The following is a 16,044-nucleotide window of genomic DNA, read 5'->3' as shown; positions in this document are numbered from 1 at the left end:
CCGTTTGGAATTGCTCTACGGCATGAAATTTGCATGAAAAAAAGCATATTAATACCCTCCAATCATTACTGAGTAACTCCTGCCTCCCACACTGCATCCCTCCTCAGCTCCTCTCAAGCCAATAACCTTTTTTTGCACTTTTCAAAATGATGCGTGGCATTACGTTCAGACCTGAGAATTAATTAGTTACACTTTAATTCTGCTTTATTACTACGTCACTGCACATATACACTATATACATATTGGTATAAAAGCCTCCTGGCATAACGTCTCGTCTTGCAACACATCTAACCAGCAGAGGGAAGTAAAACTCGGAAAGTTCAGCTATAGAAATAGCTCTTGGTCCTATCTGACATGTGTTTTCCACTCGGTGTCACCGGCTCCCGGCAGCACACTGTGGACCGACTTATCATCTGTTGTTTGAACAGTGAACATAAAACTCCACAGATTGTTTACCTTGAATGAAAACGCTCACCACCTGACCTCCGTTGACCTCTCAGAGACTGTGGACACAGACACACACGGGGTAAAGTCTGATTCAAGAGTAACTCATTATTTTCACTTTTTGTTGACATAACTACTAATCTTTTTCATTCTGGACGGACAGCAAAGTCACGACTGACTGCTCTCCAGCCAACTGTTATGTCATGGATCTGGGAAGAGGGGTTGGAGAGAGGGAGAGAGAGAAAGAGCGAGAGAGAGAGAGAGAGAGAGAGAGAGAGAGAGAGAGAGAGAGAGAGAGAGAGAGAGAGAGAGAGAGACTTTTGCACAGCTTGTCCATCTTGTTAGTCCTGTGTCAGCGACAGCATGCATGTCTGCCTATCTGTTGTTCGGTGGCTTTGTGTCTGAATCCGCGGCCTCGCTCTGATCTCCGGCATCTGCTCCTCGTCTAGCAGCTCGCTCAGCACCGCACCGAGAGGACGCAGGTACGATAGGATGTTTTTATTCACATTGCAGAAAGTTTGAACGAAGCCTGAAATCAGAAGAAAGAACAGAAAGAAGAGAAAGAAGAGTGTGCGTAGGATAAAAACCTGCCCCCTTCTGTTTGTGCTTTGTTAAACGTGTGTGATCTGTAAACATGTCCACGTTAGAGAGGTCATTGTGGTTCACTCTGGTGTTGTGAAGGGCAAAATATCACCTTGCAAGAGACACAGAGGCTGCCACGAGGAGCTGGTTTGTCTTCTCCCAACCAGTTCTCCCATTTTGACATTGAAGCTGACCTTTTGTGTTTATTTGTTTGCGGTATCCGTCTGTCCTCATCACACATCAGCACAGACCGAGCGCCCTAAATCTTCCTGATCATTTACTTCACGCGTTATCCCTAGCATGGGATCAATAGGAATCCAATTACTCAAGTAGGCCAGTCAGTAAGGGAGGGTCACTGAGTACAGGTGGTTGCGTTGCAAGCAGGGACACACAGGTGAAAGGTTTACAGTGTTTGCGGGGCAAACTTGAACGTTTGGGGTATTGGAGTCCACACAGGTCTAGAGGGCACTGGGGTCAGACAACATGGCAGCTATTGGTCTTTACATCAGTGACGTTGCGAGGCGTCTGTTTCAGTCGGCTCACTCTGGGGAAGGTGGAGGGAGACAACACAGGGTTTTAATCACGACAGCATGGGGACACACACAAGATTCAATCTGTAGTTCTGAAACAGAGACCTGAGCGTTAAGAATCAGGAGATTTAGCTCTTTAGGGCGTTGCTGTGTACTGGGAATGTTTATTTAAGGCCTTAAAAGCTTTTGTGTTGTTTTTGTCCAGGTGCTAGACTCAGAGTAAGAAGGTGATGTTGCACAAAAAGTAACTAAACTGTTGTTTAACAGTTGGGAAGGGGCTTCGCTTTCCTCTTTTTGCAAACAAAATAGTATTTATTGGAACGTTAGCTCATTGGTAAAAGCAATAACAGCCTAAATAAAGATATTTATCTATGAGAACATAATGTATTTACTAATAAGGCTTGAATAAAAGAGGGCGACCAATGTCTTTAAATTCATATTTCTATTCTTTATTATTTCCTTTTTTCCAAACCCCATAAAGTAAAACATTTTACAAGAAAGAAAGACAAAAAAAAAGGTTTAAAAAAATTAAAGACAACCTGTCTTTATGTATGTTTTGGGTTCATCTTGCAGCTCTTTAATGGTTTCTAACAAAGAGATGTTCTACCTCTAATAACGGTGTAATAACGCCATGCAGCACTAGTATGTTTATTTAAATTTTTGCAGACCTGAGGAACGTTGTCACCTGCTTTTTTTGTCATTTCACCTTTACTAACCTATTGGTTAGTAAAACATTGTAAATAAAGTAATAAAATAAAAAGTATATCTAAGTAAAGTTTACAAAAGAAAGAAGAACATAAAAAGCATTCACTCATTTATTAAAGTTATTAATCTTCTCATTTAACTCTCAGCAAGAAAGTAAATAAATATATTTCTGAAACCGTTAAATCATTCCTTGCAAGTCAAACTCAACTTGTACTCGCCAGATTCATCATAACTCTTCTCAGTTTATTAATGAAGTCACAGTTTCACCAAAAGGGTGAATTCAAAGCCGCTGTGAGAACAATATTGATCATATTTGGACCTCAAAAAGCGTCAAAACAAATCGAGAAACAAATCAACAAACAAAACACTTCCACCAGGATTGTCTCATTTTTCAACAAACAAAAAAAAATCCCCATATTTCAACAGACATTGGCTTAATAAATAACCATCTGCAACATGCGCGTCCACATTCATGAGCAGCTCAGTGTTCTCGGTGACATCAGCGAGGCCGTGACTGGAAAAAGTTGCTCACTGGCCGCCTCGTACTGCGGCGGCTGTGACTATCTATAGCCTCGACCTGCATATCTCACTATGTTTAGGCCCTGTTTACACCTCCGTCTGCCACCCAAGAGTGGAAGCTATTTCAGTGATTTCACGTGACGTGAGAATGGGACAAGAGGAGGAACACAACATGGAAGTTTCATTCATTAAGCCGGAAACACCCCAATACCGACAGGTCAGCTCTCATTCTCAGACATTAATTCATCTGAACTGTGTGAAATCACATTATTTGGAAAGAAAGAACCGGCTTTCCTTATTGAGGATGACGTCTGTACATGAAATCAGTCTTGACCCCGTGTGCCACGTTTCAGCTTTGATTGCAGAATCTGCCACCGTGCCAGCCCCCAGAATAGACCCCGTCAACGCTCGCTCGCTGTGTAATGTTGGACCACGTTCGCCCGGCTTGTGTTTTCTCTGGTTTCAGGACACGTCTCTTAACGAGGCGCTACAGGACGAGCCCTCTGAAGCCTGAAACCCGCTTCCAGATGGAAGCCGGGGCTAAATTTGTGAGAAGGCAGATCCTAAAAATGAGCAATCTTCTTGGCAAGACCACGAATAAGTCTGGAAATATTCCTTTTCAACTGAAATGTTAAAGATATGTACAATAAGTAAAATAAAACAATATCATAGGATTAAAATATGTATTAAAGAAAGAATACCTTTGTATTGGACCTCAGACTACAAAAATAAAGATTATTATACAATCATTGCAGGTCACAAGTCCACAGTGATTAAAAGATATGTGTTCCTATCTTCCAAAAGCAAGAGAAATATACTATTATGTCAATTTGTTTTGTCCATAATGGGAGCTTGAGAGCATCATTAAATGTCTCCTGAAGCTTTTTCTTTTTCTGCTTGACTGTAAATGAGCTGTAGAGCAGTGAGCTGTAAAGGAAGCTGTTAGTATCCAAAGGAAAAAGTCCATCATCATCTGCAAAGTAACATATCTATCAAATAAACTCCAAGTGCTTCATGATCCTGAAGTGATCCGTCTCGTCTCTGCAGCAGCCGGTCTTCACTCTGGAGGGAAAGACCCCAGTCGAGTCCAGCAGGGGGGATGGAGGAGACGGGGAGGCCGGTTCCCTCGGTTCCCTCGGTTCCCCTGGTTCCCTCAGCCCTGCTGCCTTGTCTCTGACCCAGGCGGAGAGCCCCGGACCCTGGCAGAGCGAGAGCCTGCTGGCAGAGTCCTGGTCCACGATGGGCGACGTGGACCCCGAGGACCCCGGCAGCCTGGACGGCAGCGCCGAGGAGAACCACTCCGACATGGTCCACCTGGAGCGAGAGGAGGCCGAGGAGGAGGAGGAGGGGGAGGACGACGACGACGACGAGGAGCTGCAGACCAGCGCCTTGAGCATCCTCGGTGGGGAGAGGGAGCTGGGGGAGCTCAGCGAGGAGGAGCACGACCTCCTCCAGGCCCCAGAAACTGAGGCGCTCCTGGTGTCGGCGGAGGACCCTAAGAGGCCCGCGGAGTTCAGGCAGGTGGTTCCCCCGATGGCGCTGCCTCTTCTGCCCATCGTCAAGCTGGACCCCCCCTCCACCACGTCCACGCCGGTCCCCTCCACCTTGAGCTCTGAAGCCGAGGAGCTTTACTCCACTCGGGGGCTCCAGCCTCCCTCCATCCTGGCGCAGGCGGCGGCGGCGGCCGAGGAGCCTCCGTCAGAGAGGCGAGTCAAATTCTCACAGATTCCCCTCTCGGACGCGGAGGAACATTCAGACCAGTCCTCCGAAGAGACGACGGGGAAGGCCACTGCTCCCAAGACTACTCCCAAACCCCTGAGCTCCGCCGGGCTGCTGTGCGGAGGCGCCGCTCTGGTCGCCGTGGTGGGAGTAGTGGCGTACGGCGCTGTGGCCTTCTGCCGAAAGTAGTCCCCTTCACGCTCACAACACAGGTTCTCAAATCTATTCCGAATGAAAATATTCCACTTAACTCTCTGAATTCTGGATTTGACTCTCTCTCTCTCTCTCTCTCTCTCTCTGTCTCTGTCTCTGTCTCTCTCTCTGTCTCTGTCTCTCTGTCTCTGTCTCTCTGTCTCTGTCTCTGTCTCTCTGTCTGTCTCTCTCTCTCTCTCTCTCTCTCTCTCTCTCTCTGTCTCTGTCTCTGTCTCTCTCTCTCTCTCTCTCTCTCTGTCTCTGTCTCTGTCTCTCTCTCTGTCTCTCTCTCTCTCTCTCTCTCTCTCTCTCTCTCTCTCTCTCTCTCTCTCTTTCTCTCTCTGTCTCTCCCTCTTTGTATTGTAGTGACTATATGAACACATTCAGATTTGTTTTTGTGCTACCTCAGCTCATGGCCTTTTTGTTTTTTCTGTATTCAGTACATCTCTGATCTCTGAGATTGCAAACCGGGAATGTAAAATCACGTGAAGGTATAGAATTTTAAAGAATCCTGAAACTTGAAATTGATTTGTGGTGTGATTGTGTCTCTTATTGCTTTAATTCCTTTGCCGGCTATGTTAGACTTCACCAAAGACCTAAATGTTCAACCTTTACACTTCACGCAGCTGTGTTGCATATGAGAAACAGCAGGAGAGCAGTTCTTTATTGGATGTGTGTTGGTTTTAATGCTCCGTCCTGCCATCTGCTGGTCACTCTGCACAACTTCAGTCATTTAGCAAACAACATCAACCTGAAGGGACAACAGGACCTTAAGGAGAAGTAATCAATTAAGCAACTTATCCTTTTAAACGCAATCCTCCCCGAAGTGATTGTGATATAAAACTGTAAATCATAGCTTGTTTTATGGAGAAAAAAAGCCCCAAACTGCTGTATTTGTATGTATTAAACACCATAAGTAATATACAAGTGAAGTATATGGTTTGGTGCATGAGTATAAATTCAAATTTTGGAGTTCTCGCCTGAATGTTCTCTGTTCTAAACCCTCTGTAACTTTGTTCTGCTTCACTTTATCAAAGTCAAGCTTTGCAGAGAGAATGTTGAATGTTCACATGTTGTGCTATGGTTTGTTAGAGTTGGACTTTACAGCTGCATCATATCAAACAAATAATCATCCTGAAAGTGATTTTTCTTCTAGGCGAACCTGAAAACATTTAATTTGTTTCTGTGTCTCATCTTCATTTACTCTTAACCAGTAACATACAGACTGATATTTACACTCATGAACAAAATCTCACATGTGTACCTTTTATTATAACACCAAAATTATTCAAACAGCCCTAGTGGTTGCAGAGATACACCCTTTTTAGTTTGAGTATGCAATTTTCCATCCTGCAAAATCCTTTATTTTTGATCTTTATCTAATCTTTAAAACATAAAACACTTGTTTACTTGTGGATAAAGAAAGTGCACCTGCTGAAATACCAAGAAAGACAAAATTACAATATAAAAGAGAGCTTCACGGGAACAAAGCAATGTTAGTGTGTCTAAGAGATAATGAACACACTGTGCATCTTTATTTGAACATCGTGAACTTGATCTGATTACGACTCTGCGGTCGCGCTCGCAGTCGGTCCGATGCACTAATTGTATACCAGCGGCTTTGACACTTCTTGATTTTCATCGAGTGCCAGTAAATAAAGAAGAACAATGGGGTTGACTGTGCTGCGGTCGGCCTGCCGTTCCCACATCGCTGCCAAAATGCACGCAGCTATTGAATTAAGAAGAGGAAGGAAAGTGCTTCTTTGTTTGGAAAGATAAAGCTGCTCTGACTGAAAACACCTTTATGGACACACATGAATCTTTCTCTCTCTCTCCCATCTCTGCACATAAGCACATTATAAACATGGATGCACTGACACCCCCCACATTACAATACATGGATAAAAGCAACAAAAGCTTTTTAGTATCGGTAGGTTGGCTACATCGTGTTAAAATGTGAGAAAACGTTTCTTCTAATTAGTCAAATATACAAAAAACAATGTTATTTATTTAACAGTTTAGATGTATTGTAGAATAGAAATCGTATTAATCATTTTCAGTAACAAAAAGTCTCCACTGTCTAGTGTTTAAAGAGACTTTTTGGATATTAAGAGCTTTAAACTTTTACAATTTTAATGCTAAGTGGTGATTTGAAGCATTAACTAATGTCAATATGTTTGAATGGAGTAAAACAAAACATCAAAGAATAAAAAGAAATATTAAATAGAACACAACAGAACAGAATGCAACAGAAAACGATCAAATATAATAGAATGCACCAGAATAGAACATGACAGAGCAGAATAGAATACAACATAAACAATAGAATGCAGTAGAACAGAATAGAACATAACAAAAGCATATGCAATACAATGGAAAAGAGTAGAACACAACAAACAACAGAACACGTTGGAACAGAATAGATCTCAATAGAAACAATAGAACGCAACAGAATGAAGTAGAACACGGCAAGGAAATAAAGAACAGAACCGAATAGAAAGGAGCGCAAAAGAATAGAACACAAGATAAGAGAATAGAACACATCAGAAAAGAAGTTGACGCAATAGAATGTAACGGACTAGAATAGAATGAAACAAAAACAATAGAATGCAACACAATGAAATGACACAACCTGAGAAGAGCAGAGTATCCTGTCACGTCTACTCGTCAAAAACTTTATTTAAGACCAAAAACCTGCAAACCTGCAAACATCCTCATGCTCGGGATGCAATGGAGACGTTACTATAATAATGTAATTGATATCCATGTGCACCATCACAGTTAGTGTGTTAGCATACTAAACATAGCTAATTAATTCGCAGTAAACACAAAGTGTAATGGAGACTGTAGTGCAGATATTTAGTCATGAATACAGTTTTGGAGGAATTGAAGACACTTTATTCTCACCAAAGTTACGGCAATACCTCCTCTGTGGATGTTTGAGATATTTTAGTCTGAATTAAAGCGGTGGACCAACTGATATTGAAGCCTTAAGCAGCAAAGAAATGGGAGTATTAACTGATAGAATATTCTAGGGTAAAACACAGAAAAGAAGAGATTGAACGTCCAATAAAGAAGCATCACTGACTGAGCAGTAAATGATGTCTTTACAGTTACAAAGAGCCCATGAAACAGTTGAAAGCTGCTTATTTAAGACCTGATGGAGCGCGAAGGAGCCGACTCGGCGTCCCAAACACCGGCGCACATCCGTCAGGCTTCAGCTGCAGGCCGACAGCTCGCGGTCTCTAATTTATGGAGTCGATTTGACAGAAGTTTCACCCTGAATGGAGGGAAAGAGCGAGTGGGTGAGAGGACGAGGTTTGTGGTTCTTTGTCTTTTATCAGCGCGTTACACAGGCAGGAAACACACGCAAACGCACATGTGTCACACTCTCGCAGGCATATTTGCATGCACACACACACACACACACACACACACACACACACACACACACACACACACACACACACACACACAACATATGGTAATTTACTGACACACGTTACTCTTCTTTACTTGTGGTAGCTAAACTGTTTTAGGGATCAATAACACAACAAATGATGATACAAATCAGACATGACAATGTAACTTCTGGCCTGATTAAAAGCCGCACACGTCCGATTCTTTGTTTCTGTGTCTGCAGCCCGACGAGCTGAAAGGGGAACTTCAGGAGCACGTCGGTTGATATTTAAAACTGCACACCTGAGATTAATGCACTTCTCAAAAAGCCCTGTGTTTATTTGTACAGCAGGGTTGGCGTGGAAAAAAAACAAAACACACACGGACTGACAGGGATCACCACATTATTAACCATTAACTTTTACAAGCATATTTATCTGAAGCTGCGTTCATGGGGCGATCTGGTCAATTAAACATTTAAAGGGTCAGAGTTTTTTTGGGGATTTGCCTTCAGCTCCACGTTGAGCTTCATACTGAACTCGTCTTAAGAGGTTGATGATACTCTGTTGAGTGTAAAAATGATTAGAAGGTGCAGAAAACTTTAAGTTTGCAGAAGATGCATTTTCATTTTCACAGCAACTTTTAAGGAGAGGACAGTAAACGTCTCTTAAAAGACCAACGGTGATAAAAAGAAAAAGCAATACTTGTTAAATGATGTCTCTTAAATGAGTGATACAAAAAGTGTAGTAAAGAAATAAAAAAGTAAGAAGAGGAACAAAGTTCTTTTTTTTTTTTTTTTTCAAGAGCTGAGATACTATTGTTGCTTTGTGAGGGATGTGAACTCCTCTTCAATGCAACCACTGTACTTGTTTTGTGCAACGTTACTGCAGAAATGCCAAAAAAAGAGTTAATTTTCAACATGCAATTATAACATTTTAATATTTAAAATTTAGAAAAAATGAAACAATAGTAAATTATAATGAAAAATGTTATGAAATTTGATCAATTTGAAATGTAACCTTTAAATTAAATTTGAATATTAACACTGTTTTATTGCATTAACCAGTGGTCCTTTGATTTATTGTAACTTAATGGTTAACTCAATGTGTTTCTTAACAGAGCCCCACCACAGGCTCACTCTTCATGCAAATATTTCTTCGCTCACTTCATTTTATTACCAGAAAACAAAAGACCACAGAGAAGAATTTACCGCAATCCCAAAGCCAATCCAATTTCAATATACAGAGAAGCGTAATACTGATCATTATAGATGTGTATGTTAGATGAATATCTCAGCCGGTATGCAAATTCTCAGGTGAGGCTGAGAATTTGGAGCAATAAAAGATGTTTTTGTTGTTTGTAGATTGTGATCTCCAGTCTCAGAGTCTGTGTGATGCTCAGGTGTCTGACAGCTCTCTGCTTTTTTTTTTCAAAAAAGAAGAAGTGTACAGCTGCAGCACACCGTGACGTTAACACATTTAAATTGACCGGCCCTCTCTCTACCTGTCCGAGACCGGCGAACAGGTTTTTGGAGGTCTGCGACATATATATACCTGTCTGCATACTGTACACCTGCACCAGTGCGTCAGTCATCACCCATTAGGACAGAAATGGCATCAAGTGAGGGCAACTCCCAGACGTACAAGTTGGTGAGTTTTAAGGATGCTGTGCACATTTTCATTCATGGAGTTTCATCCGTTCGTACTCTTATTCTTGTATTTATTAGGAGGGGAAAGTACAGATTTTTTTTGGGGGGAAATTAAGGTTTTCTATGTGTTTTAGATGTCTTTGGACAACGACATCAACCAACACTTCCAGGATGCAATTGATGTGATTCAACAGCATTCAAGTAATTCATACTACGATTCAGGTACAGTAACATTTTCTAAATACCCCAAATACTAATACAAATAAGATTTCTGCTTTATTTATTTCATACTAACATTATGCTGGAACGTCTACAATATTCCTCTTTAATTATAATTTTTTTTTAAAAGAATTTTAAATGTGTTTTATCTGGAGAGAATAAAATCAGATTTTGCTCATTTCAGATTGCACATATTACGAGACTCTGGGCTGCCAGCAGCCGTCGTCGTTGCATTGTCAGATCTCCTGCTGCCTCGTCACACACCCGTCTGATGCTCCGGCTCCGCCATGCGACTGGAATGACATGTCTGTAAGTGGAGCCAAATCAATATGCTTTTGTATTTTTTATTTATTTATTAAAATCAGGCGAAATGCTGTTGAAAGACGTCATTAACTCAAAAATGTTTTTCCTTCCAGCAGCAGTCTTGGCCTCAGGTCATCCCCGACGTCTCCTTGGGTCACTCTGTGCAAAATGAATCACCTCATTACTACTCAGTCTTACCGCCGCCGAGGAACAGCAAAGGTAAGCAGAGCATGTTTTTCCAGTCATTTTTAATTAGCGGTGATCTTTTTCTGACTAAAACAAAAGATCAAATCGATCTCCTCAGGTCGCAAGAAGCTCAGACTGTACGAGTACCTCCACGAGGCTCTGAGCGACCCCAACATGTGCGACTCCATCCAGTGGACGGACAACGGCAGCGGCACCTTCCACTTCATCTCCAAGAACAAGGAGAAGCTGGCCGAGTGCTGGGGCCAGCGCAAAGGCAACCGCAAGACCATGACCTATCAGAAGATGGCGAGGGCTCTGAGGAACTACAGCCGCACCGGTGAGATCATCAAAGTGCGCCGCAAACTCACCTACCAGTTCAACCCCGACATCCTGCACAGGCTGGGCTCGGCGCAGGCGTCCGCGCAGCCGCCCTGCCGCCCGGCACAGGAGCAGGAGGACGCCCACGGCCGGCAGCCGAGCACGGCGGAGGCGAGCTACTGCGGCTCGGCGGCGGCGGACTGGCACGGCTGGTACGGACACTACCAGCTGCAGGAAGGCTACGACCTGGCCTCCAGCTTCACGTCACACAGCACGCCCAAGCTCTGAGCTGGAGGACGGTTTTTAATACACGGAGGCGTGGAAACGCCGCGAAAGTCTGAAGAGGTTCACAAAGACTTCAAATGTTTGACTCTCAAACCTTCTGGGGCCACATGTGGGATTATAAATAGCACGTTTTTTTTAGTTGAAGGTGTTTAAAAAACTCTTAATTGAGAGTGTTTATTTGTAAATACAAGATTTAAATAAAAAGCCATGCATTTTGAACTAAAAATCGGAAAATTAGACAGAATTTAAGATGTTTGTGTAGACATAACAAGGTCGTTTTTTGCCCTGCAGCTCACGCCAGTATTTGTTTTAACAGATAGTGTTGACTTAACAGGTTGACCTCACCTGTCAGCACGCCTGCATTTAATGAAGGAGGTTTTCAGGGAGCGGGTCCGTGTTTGTTCTATGAATTTATGAAGTTATTACGTGTCATATTTGACCATTTGGGTCGCAAAAGTAACATTATCTGTAGATTCAAACAATGCCAGTCAAATGTATTGCTGTAAATGCAGCTGTAAATGCTTTTTAATGACAAAAGAATGAGAAAATGTCATCAAGCATAGTACTTTCTTTGAAAAAAAATAGATTTAAATGATTCAAAACTTAAAACAGAGACAATTTAGACATATTTAAGAGAGAAAATACGGTTACATTTGACATGCAGCTGACGCTTATTGTCGTATATTGTGGATTTAAAAAAGTCAGCATAGCTACATTTAATAAAACAATAATTAAGAGAAAAATAAGACAATTAGTAGGATGCAAATATTTGGTAAACACAATTAAAAGTATTTCAGGTTTCAGGTGTAAAACATTTAATAAATCCTAACCATGTCCCTTATATTTCTTATGAAGACACACTTGTTGCACTCGATGGTGTGTACAAGACAATAAAAAAGAGAGATACAAATTATTTTATAACATTAATAACATTTACATTTCATAGTCTCGGTAATAAGCATTGTGTGTGATGACATGTACATTGTGATTATTTTGTTAATAAAACTAATGTTTTGTCGACTTTTTCTATTTATTGTTTATTAATAAAGATGTTTTCTTAATATCATACATTTGTGCACTGACTCTTTTTTTTAAAAAATTCAGAATTTGTCTGTTGCGACCGTCAATAAACTGATCTTTGTGCTCTTACTTGTGTTTGTTTTGTTACTGACTCGATAAGGAGAAAAACACTGGCATTATCACCCTGACGAAAGATCTGGCACTGTCTCCGTTGTCGTGAAATATTGCAGCGAGCAAAAAAAAAAAAATCTGAAATTAAGACACATCCTGTGAGGAAAAATATGGCAGCAAGTGTGTTTTTCCTGAAAAGAAAGCATTGTGTGTCGTCGAGGCCAGGTCTTATCTGCTTCAGCGGGGAGGATGTGGTCAGTGCTGGGCGGCTTTGTTGATGGGTTGACTGGTGCTGGTGTCGGGGGGCTTTGTGGGATGATGGCGGGTCATTGTTCCTGTGAGCCCTGGGTAGAAAACGTCTGGTGTAATTCAGAAAAAGCCCCCGTCCTGCAGAGGGTATAAAAAAAGAGCCCAGGCACTCGAGCATCTCAAAGTCAGTTTTGTGAAATTCTCCCAAACTGCGAGGACTTGTACCGCATCAGCCTCATCATGGTAAAGAGCGTTGCACGGATAACAACAAGAATTTACTCGCAAGTATCTGCACAGTTTGAGGATTTTGAATCATTTGTCTTCATCCGAATTCTTTGCAGGAGACTCAATCGGATTTGGAGGTGATCTTAGAGTTCCTCGAGGAGTACTACCGACAACACAGTGGAGGAAATGGTGAGAGGAAACCATGTGTAAATGATTTAAATACTTAAATGTGTGGTCAATCTTTGAGCATTCTGCTTCGCAGTGGACAAGATGTACTGGACCGCGGTTGAGCCTGGAGATGAACGAAGTGCACCTGTGGACGAAGGAGGAGCGTGCGAGCAGTGCTGGACGGGCAGCGAGCCAGCTGTAGGCATTAAAAAAACAAGCCTTCCCCACACGAGCCACTTGTATACCACGTGTAGTCAAATGAGCACAAATAACCAAGCCTTTAAAGCTGTGTTTCCTTCATCAAAGACCTTTAAACCTGCACTCCAGCCTTTGCTGGCACACGATGCCTCACCGCCGCCACCACCAGCCATCAGTGGGGCTCTGCCAAACTTTGCATCATCAAGACGACCAACAAAACACACCGCGGGGAGTGGTGAGTTCTCCTTTTTTTTTTTTTTTTGGTCACTAGATACCGTTATGGCCCTGGTTGTTTTGTAGCCAGGGAAACCAACACCAAGGGAGCAAATAAGAGACTTTCCCTTTTTACCGTAAAGACAACAATGGGGCTTGGCTTGGGCTCAATGGCTGTTTTTACATATCAGATAACCGCAGTTTACAGCTTCACCCTTTCCACTAAACGCCATCCCCATCAGTGAGGAGATTTTCTGGGAATTGGTGCTTTTATGGAAATGATTAACTGTCAGCAGCGGTAACTGTTTTGGAAAGGCCCAGCTGCCTTAATCCGTCCTTTCAATGCATCGCTGGACACGCCTTGTTTGCTCCGTGGTCGCAGGTGGGAAGGTGCGCCTCTTTGGCTTTCTGTTCGAGGTGCTGGTGGATCCCAACATGGCCCACTGCGTGTCCTGGGTGCCGGAGGCGGCCGCCGGCGTCTTCCGCTTCTCCTCCGCCAACAAGGAGCAGGTGGCGGTGCTGTGGGGGCAGAGGAAGGGGAACAAGAGGCCCATGACCTACCAGAAGATGTCCCGCGCCCTCAGGAACTACGGCCGGTCCGGAGAGATCTTCAAGGTGAAGAAGAAGCTCACCTACCAATTCAGCCGAGAGACACTGACGCTGCTGCAGAAGCGCCAACGAGCGGATGTGTGAGGGGGACTTCCTGTCGCTCACATCGTGACTTGTGAAACTCAAAATGTGTGAGGAACTTTGACTTTCAACGATGTCTGTCGGTTTTCTTGGAGTTAGTACATTGGGTATTAAGTTTGGGGTGTAAATAATAATAAAAAACATACTACACATCTTTAAGTGTTTTATTTGATTCATTTATTCATTTAATTGCGCTTTATTTTTTATTCAAGGGACAATGAAGGTTTTTGTTGATATAATTTAAAGCAAATTTCTCCAAATCAAATCAATTTCATCCTTTTGGGTGCCTGTGGCTCATGGGCAGAGGTTTTGTCTCGCGAGCGCAAGGTCCACGGTTCAATTCCCTGGTTTCATATTTTTAATTTACTCCATAAACTATCGATTTGTGCTTCACGACAAGCCACTGCTCCCGAATTGCCTAGGATGGGTTAAATTCAGAAAAAAAAGTAATATAATAAATGTAATAATGATGAGCAATATTATAATCATATTTTTTTGTAATACTGTTATATCTTTTATATTTTGTGCCTTATTTTTTAAGTTTATTGTAATTCTGTGAAAATTAAGCTTTTAATTGTATAGAATAACTGTCTGTTATTTGTGTTTATGACAGTAAAAACATCTTGAATCTTGTAATAAAGTTTAATACATATATATATATATATATATATATATATATATATATATATATATATATATATATACATATATATATATATATATATATATATATATATATATATATATATATATATATATATATATATAATAGAGTAAAAATGAATAAGTAATTTTCCAACCAGACGTGTTAAAAACGTTTTCCGGGGCCATCATAACCAATAACAACACACATAACCTTTCCCATGTCTTCCATTGCTGCTGAACGTTTCCAGTGAAACGAGAGCACATCTCTCCTGCAGTGAGTCATGCAGCCGCCTCATGCGCCTCTTCACCTGTCGGCGAGCGTGTTTTCCTTTCTGCAGAAGCTTTCATTACGCAATAGCTTTTGCTGGCTGTTGGGAACCAGAGGGTGTCAGTGTCGTCCATCTCAAAGCCTCTCGGCCTCTTTCTTTTCCCTCTCCTCCCCCCTCCCCTGCTGTGTGGCGTGACCTCATGGCTAAATCGCCCCTGTGATGTGAACCTTTTCGGTCGTCCCGGGTGCGATACCAAATGGTTTTGTGCTGTTTGCAGCGGACCCACATGACACTTCCCTAAGCCCAGTATTTACTGCTGGAGCCCGCGGCGGGTTATAAATGGGCTAACTGAGCTTACGGGTGTCTGTTACCAAGAAAGGCCACATACCCCGAACCGAATTATGAAAACAGTCATTTAAGGACAGTTTTTAATTGAACGCTTCCACGTCAAGTGATAGCATAGCGTGGATAGCATTTTGAATTGAAGCCAGTTGGAGACGATAAAAGCTGCATCCCTTATGAGCACACACCGGTTCCATACGGCCTAAAATAGAGCCGTGTCTTGTCTTGACCGTCCAGTTTGGGTCGTCTGAAGAATTTAACTGCGCAATGTTCTGAGTGCACTTTCATGTTGATGACGTTTAACCTCGTAAATCCGCGAGCTTTCACCTCTCGTTGTTTAATCTTCGCGACCTTTGATCGGAGACCACGCCCGGTTTATCGCTCGCGGCTTGTCGTGCTAAAAAGATTAATCCTGCGCAAAGCAGCCACGTCGGTGGCATAATTCACAATGAAACCCTCTTTTCATGTCAGATACACATGTCAAATGTCAAGGCGGTCTAAGAATAGGCTGCATTACCGCCGCCCGTGGCATCTCCCCCCGTGTATTTATTTGCCAGTTTGGAAAGCCTGCTGTTCCTGGACACCGTCGCTCCTGGATTAAACGGATACCTTGCATCAAGTCGCTGCAATGTCATCTCAGACTTTTCTTTTGTAATAAAGCCACTGGTTCTCTGAATGTGTTTCATATCCCTGTGGGATTACATCTGCCTGGGTACATGACAATGACAACACCGCTCTCTTTCAATACCTCCTTGCTCCCTCTACTTCCTCACCTCTGACAATCCGCCCTCACCCTGATCCCCTGGGGTGGAAATCTGGAAGTTATGATAACATATCCAGTCTTAAATGAACACTTTGAGTGGAG

General features: G+C 42.5%; 3 protein-coding genes across 4 annotated transcripts; all 3 read left to right on the top strand.

The window, feature by feature from the left end:
• The first annotated feature begins 383 nt into the window (after window positions 1-383).
• si:ch211-214j24.14 (uncharacterized protein LOC559160 homolog) lies at window positions 384-4,826 on the top strand. 2 transcript variants are annotated; one of them, XM_068586909.1, is made up of 2 exons: window positions 384-526; window positions 3,828-4,826. In XM_068586909.1, exon 2 carries the CDS (start codon window positions 4,020-4,022, stop codon window positions 4,686-4,688), a length of 669 nt encoding a protein of 222 aa, XP_068443010.1. In that variant the 5' UTR covers window positions 384-526; window positions 3,828-4,019; the 3' UTR covers window positions 4,689-4,826. The 2 variants fall into 2 exon arrangements, with proteins under 2 accessions (XP_068443010.1, XP_068443009.1); XM_068586908.1 differs by lacking the exon at window positions 384-526 and adding an exon at window positions 802-926.
• Window positions 4,827-9,700: 4,874 nt separating this feature from the next.
• On the top strand, window positions 9,701-11,052 carry spic (Spi-C transcription factor (Spi-1/PU.1 related)). Its single transcript, XM_068586968.1, has 5 exons — window positions 9,701-9,739; window positions 9,873-9,960; window positions 10,142-10,266; window positions 10,374-10,479; window positions 10,565-11,052. Exons 1-5 carry the CDS (start codon window positions 9,701-9,703, stop codon window positions 11,050-11,052), a joined length of 846 nt encoding a protein of 281 aa, XP_068443069.1.
• Window positions 11,053-12,498: 1,446 nt separating this feature from the next.
• spi2 (Spi-2 proto-oncogene) lies at window positions 12,499-13,926 on the top strand. The gene is made up of 3 exons (XM_068587007.1): window positions 12,499-12,576; window positions 12,771-12,843; window positions 13,616-13,926. Exons 1-3 carry the CDS (start codon window positions 12,499-12,501, stop codon window positions 13,924-13,926), a joined length of 462 nt encoding a protein of 153 aa, XP_068443108.1.
• The last annotated feature ends 2,118 nt before the right edge of the window (window positions 13,927-16,044 follow it).

The sequence above is a fragment of the Clinocottus analis genome, unplaced genomic scaffold (genome assembly GCF_023055335.1).
Source record: "Clinocottus analis isolate CAN_PGR_092001 unplaced genomic scaffold, fCliAna1.0.p SCAF_20, whole genome shotgun sequence".
Lineage (NCBI taxonomy): Eukaryota > Metazoa > Chordata > Actinopteri > Perciformes > Cottidae > Clinocottus > Clinocottus analis.
The sequence above is the reverse complement of the archived record's forward strand: the minus strand, read 5'-3'. Positions and strand labels throughout refer to the sequence as shown.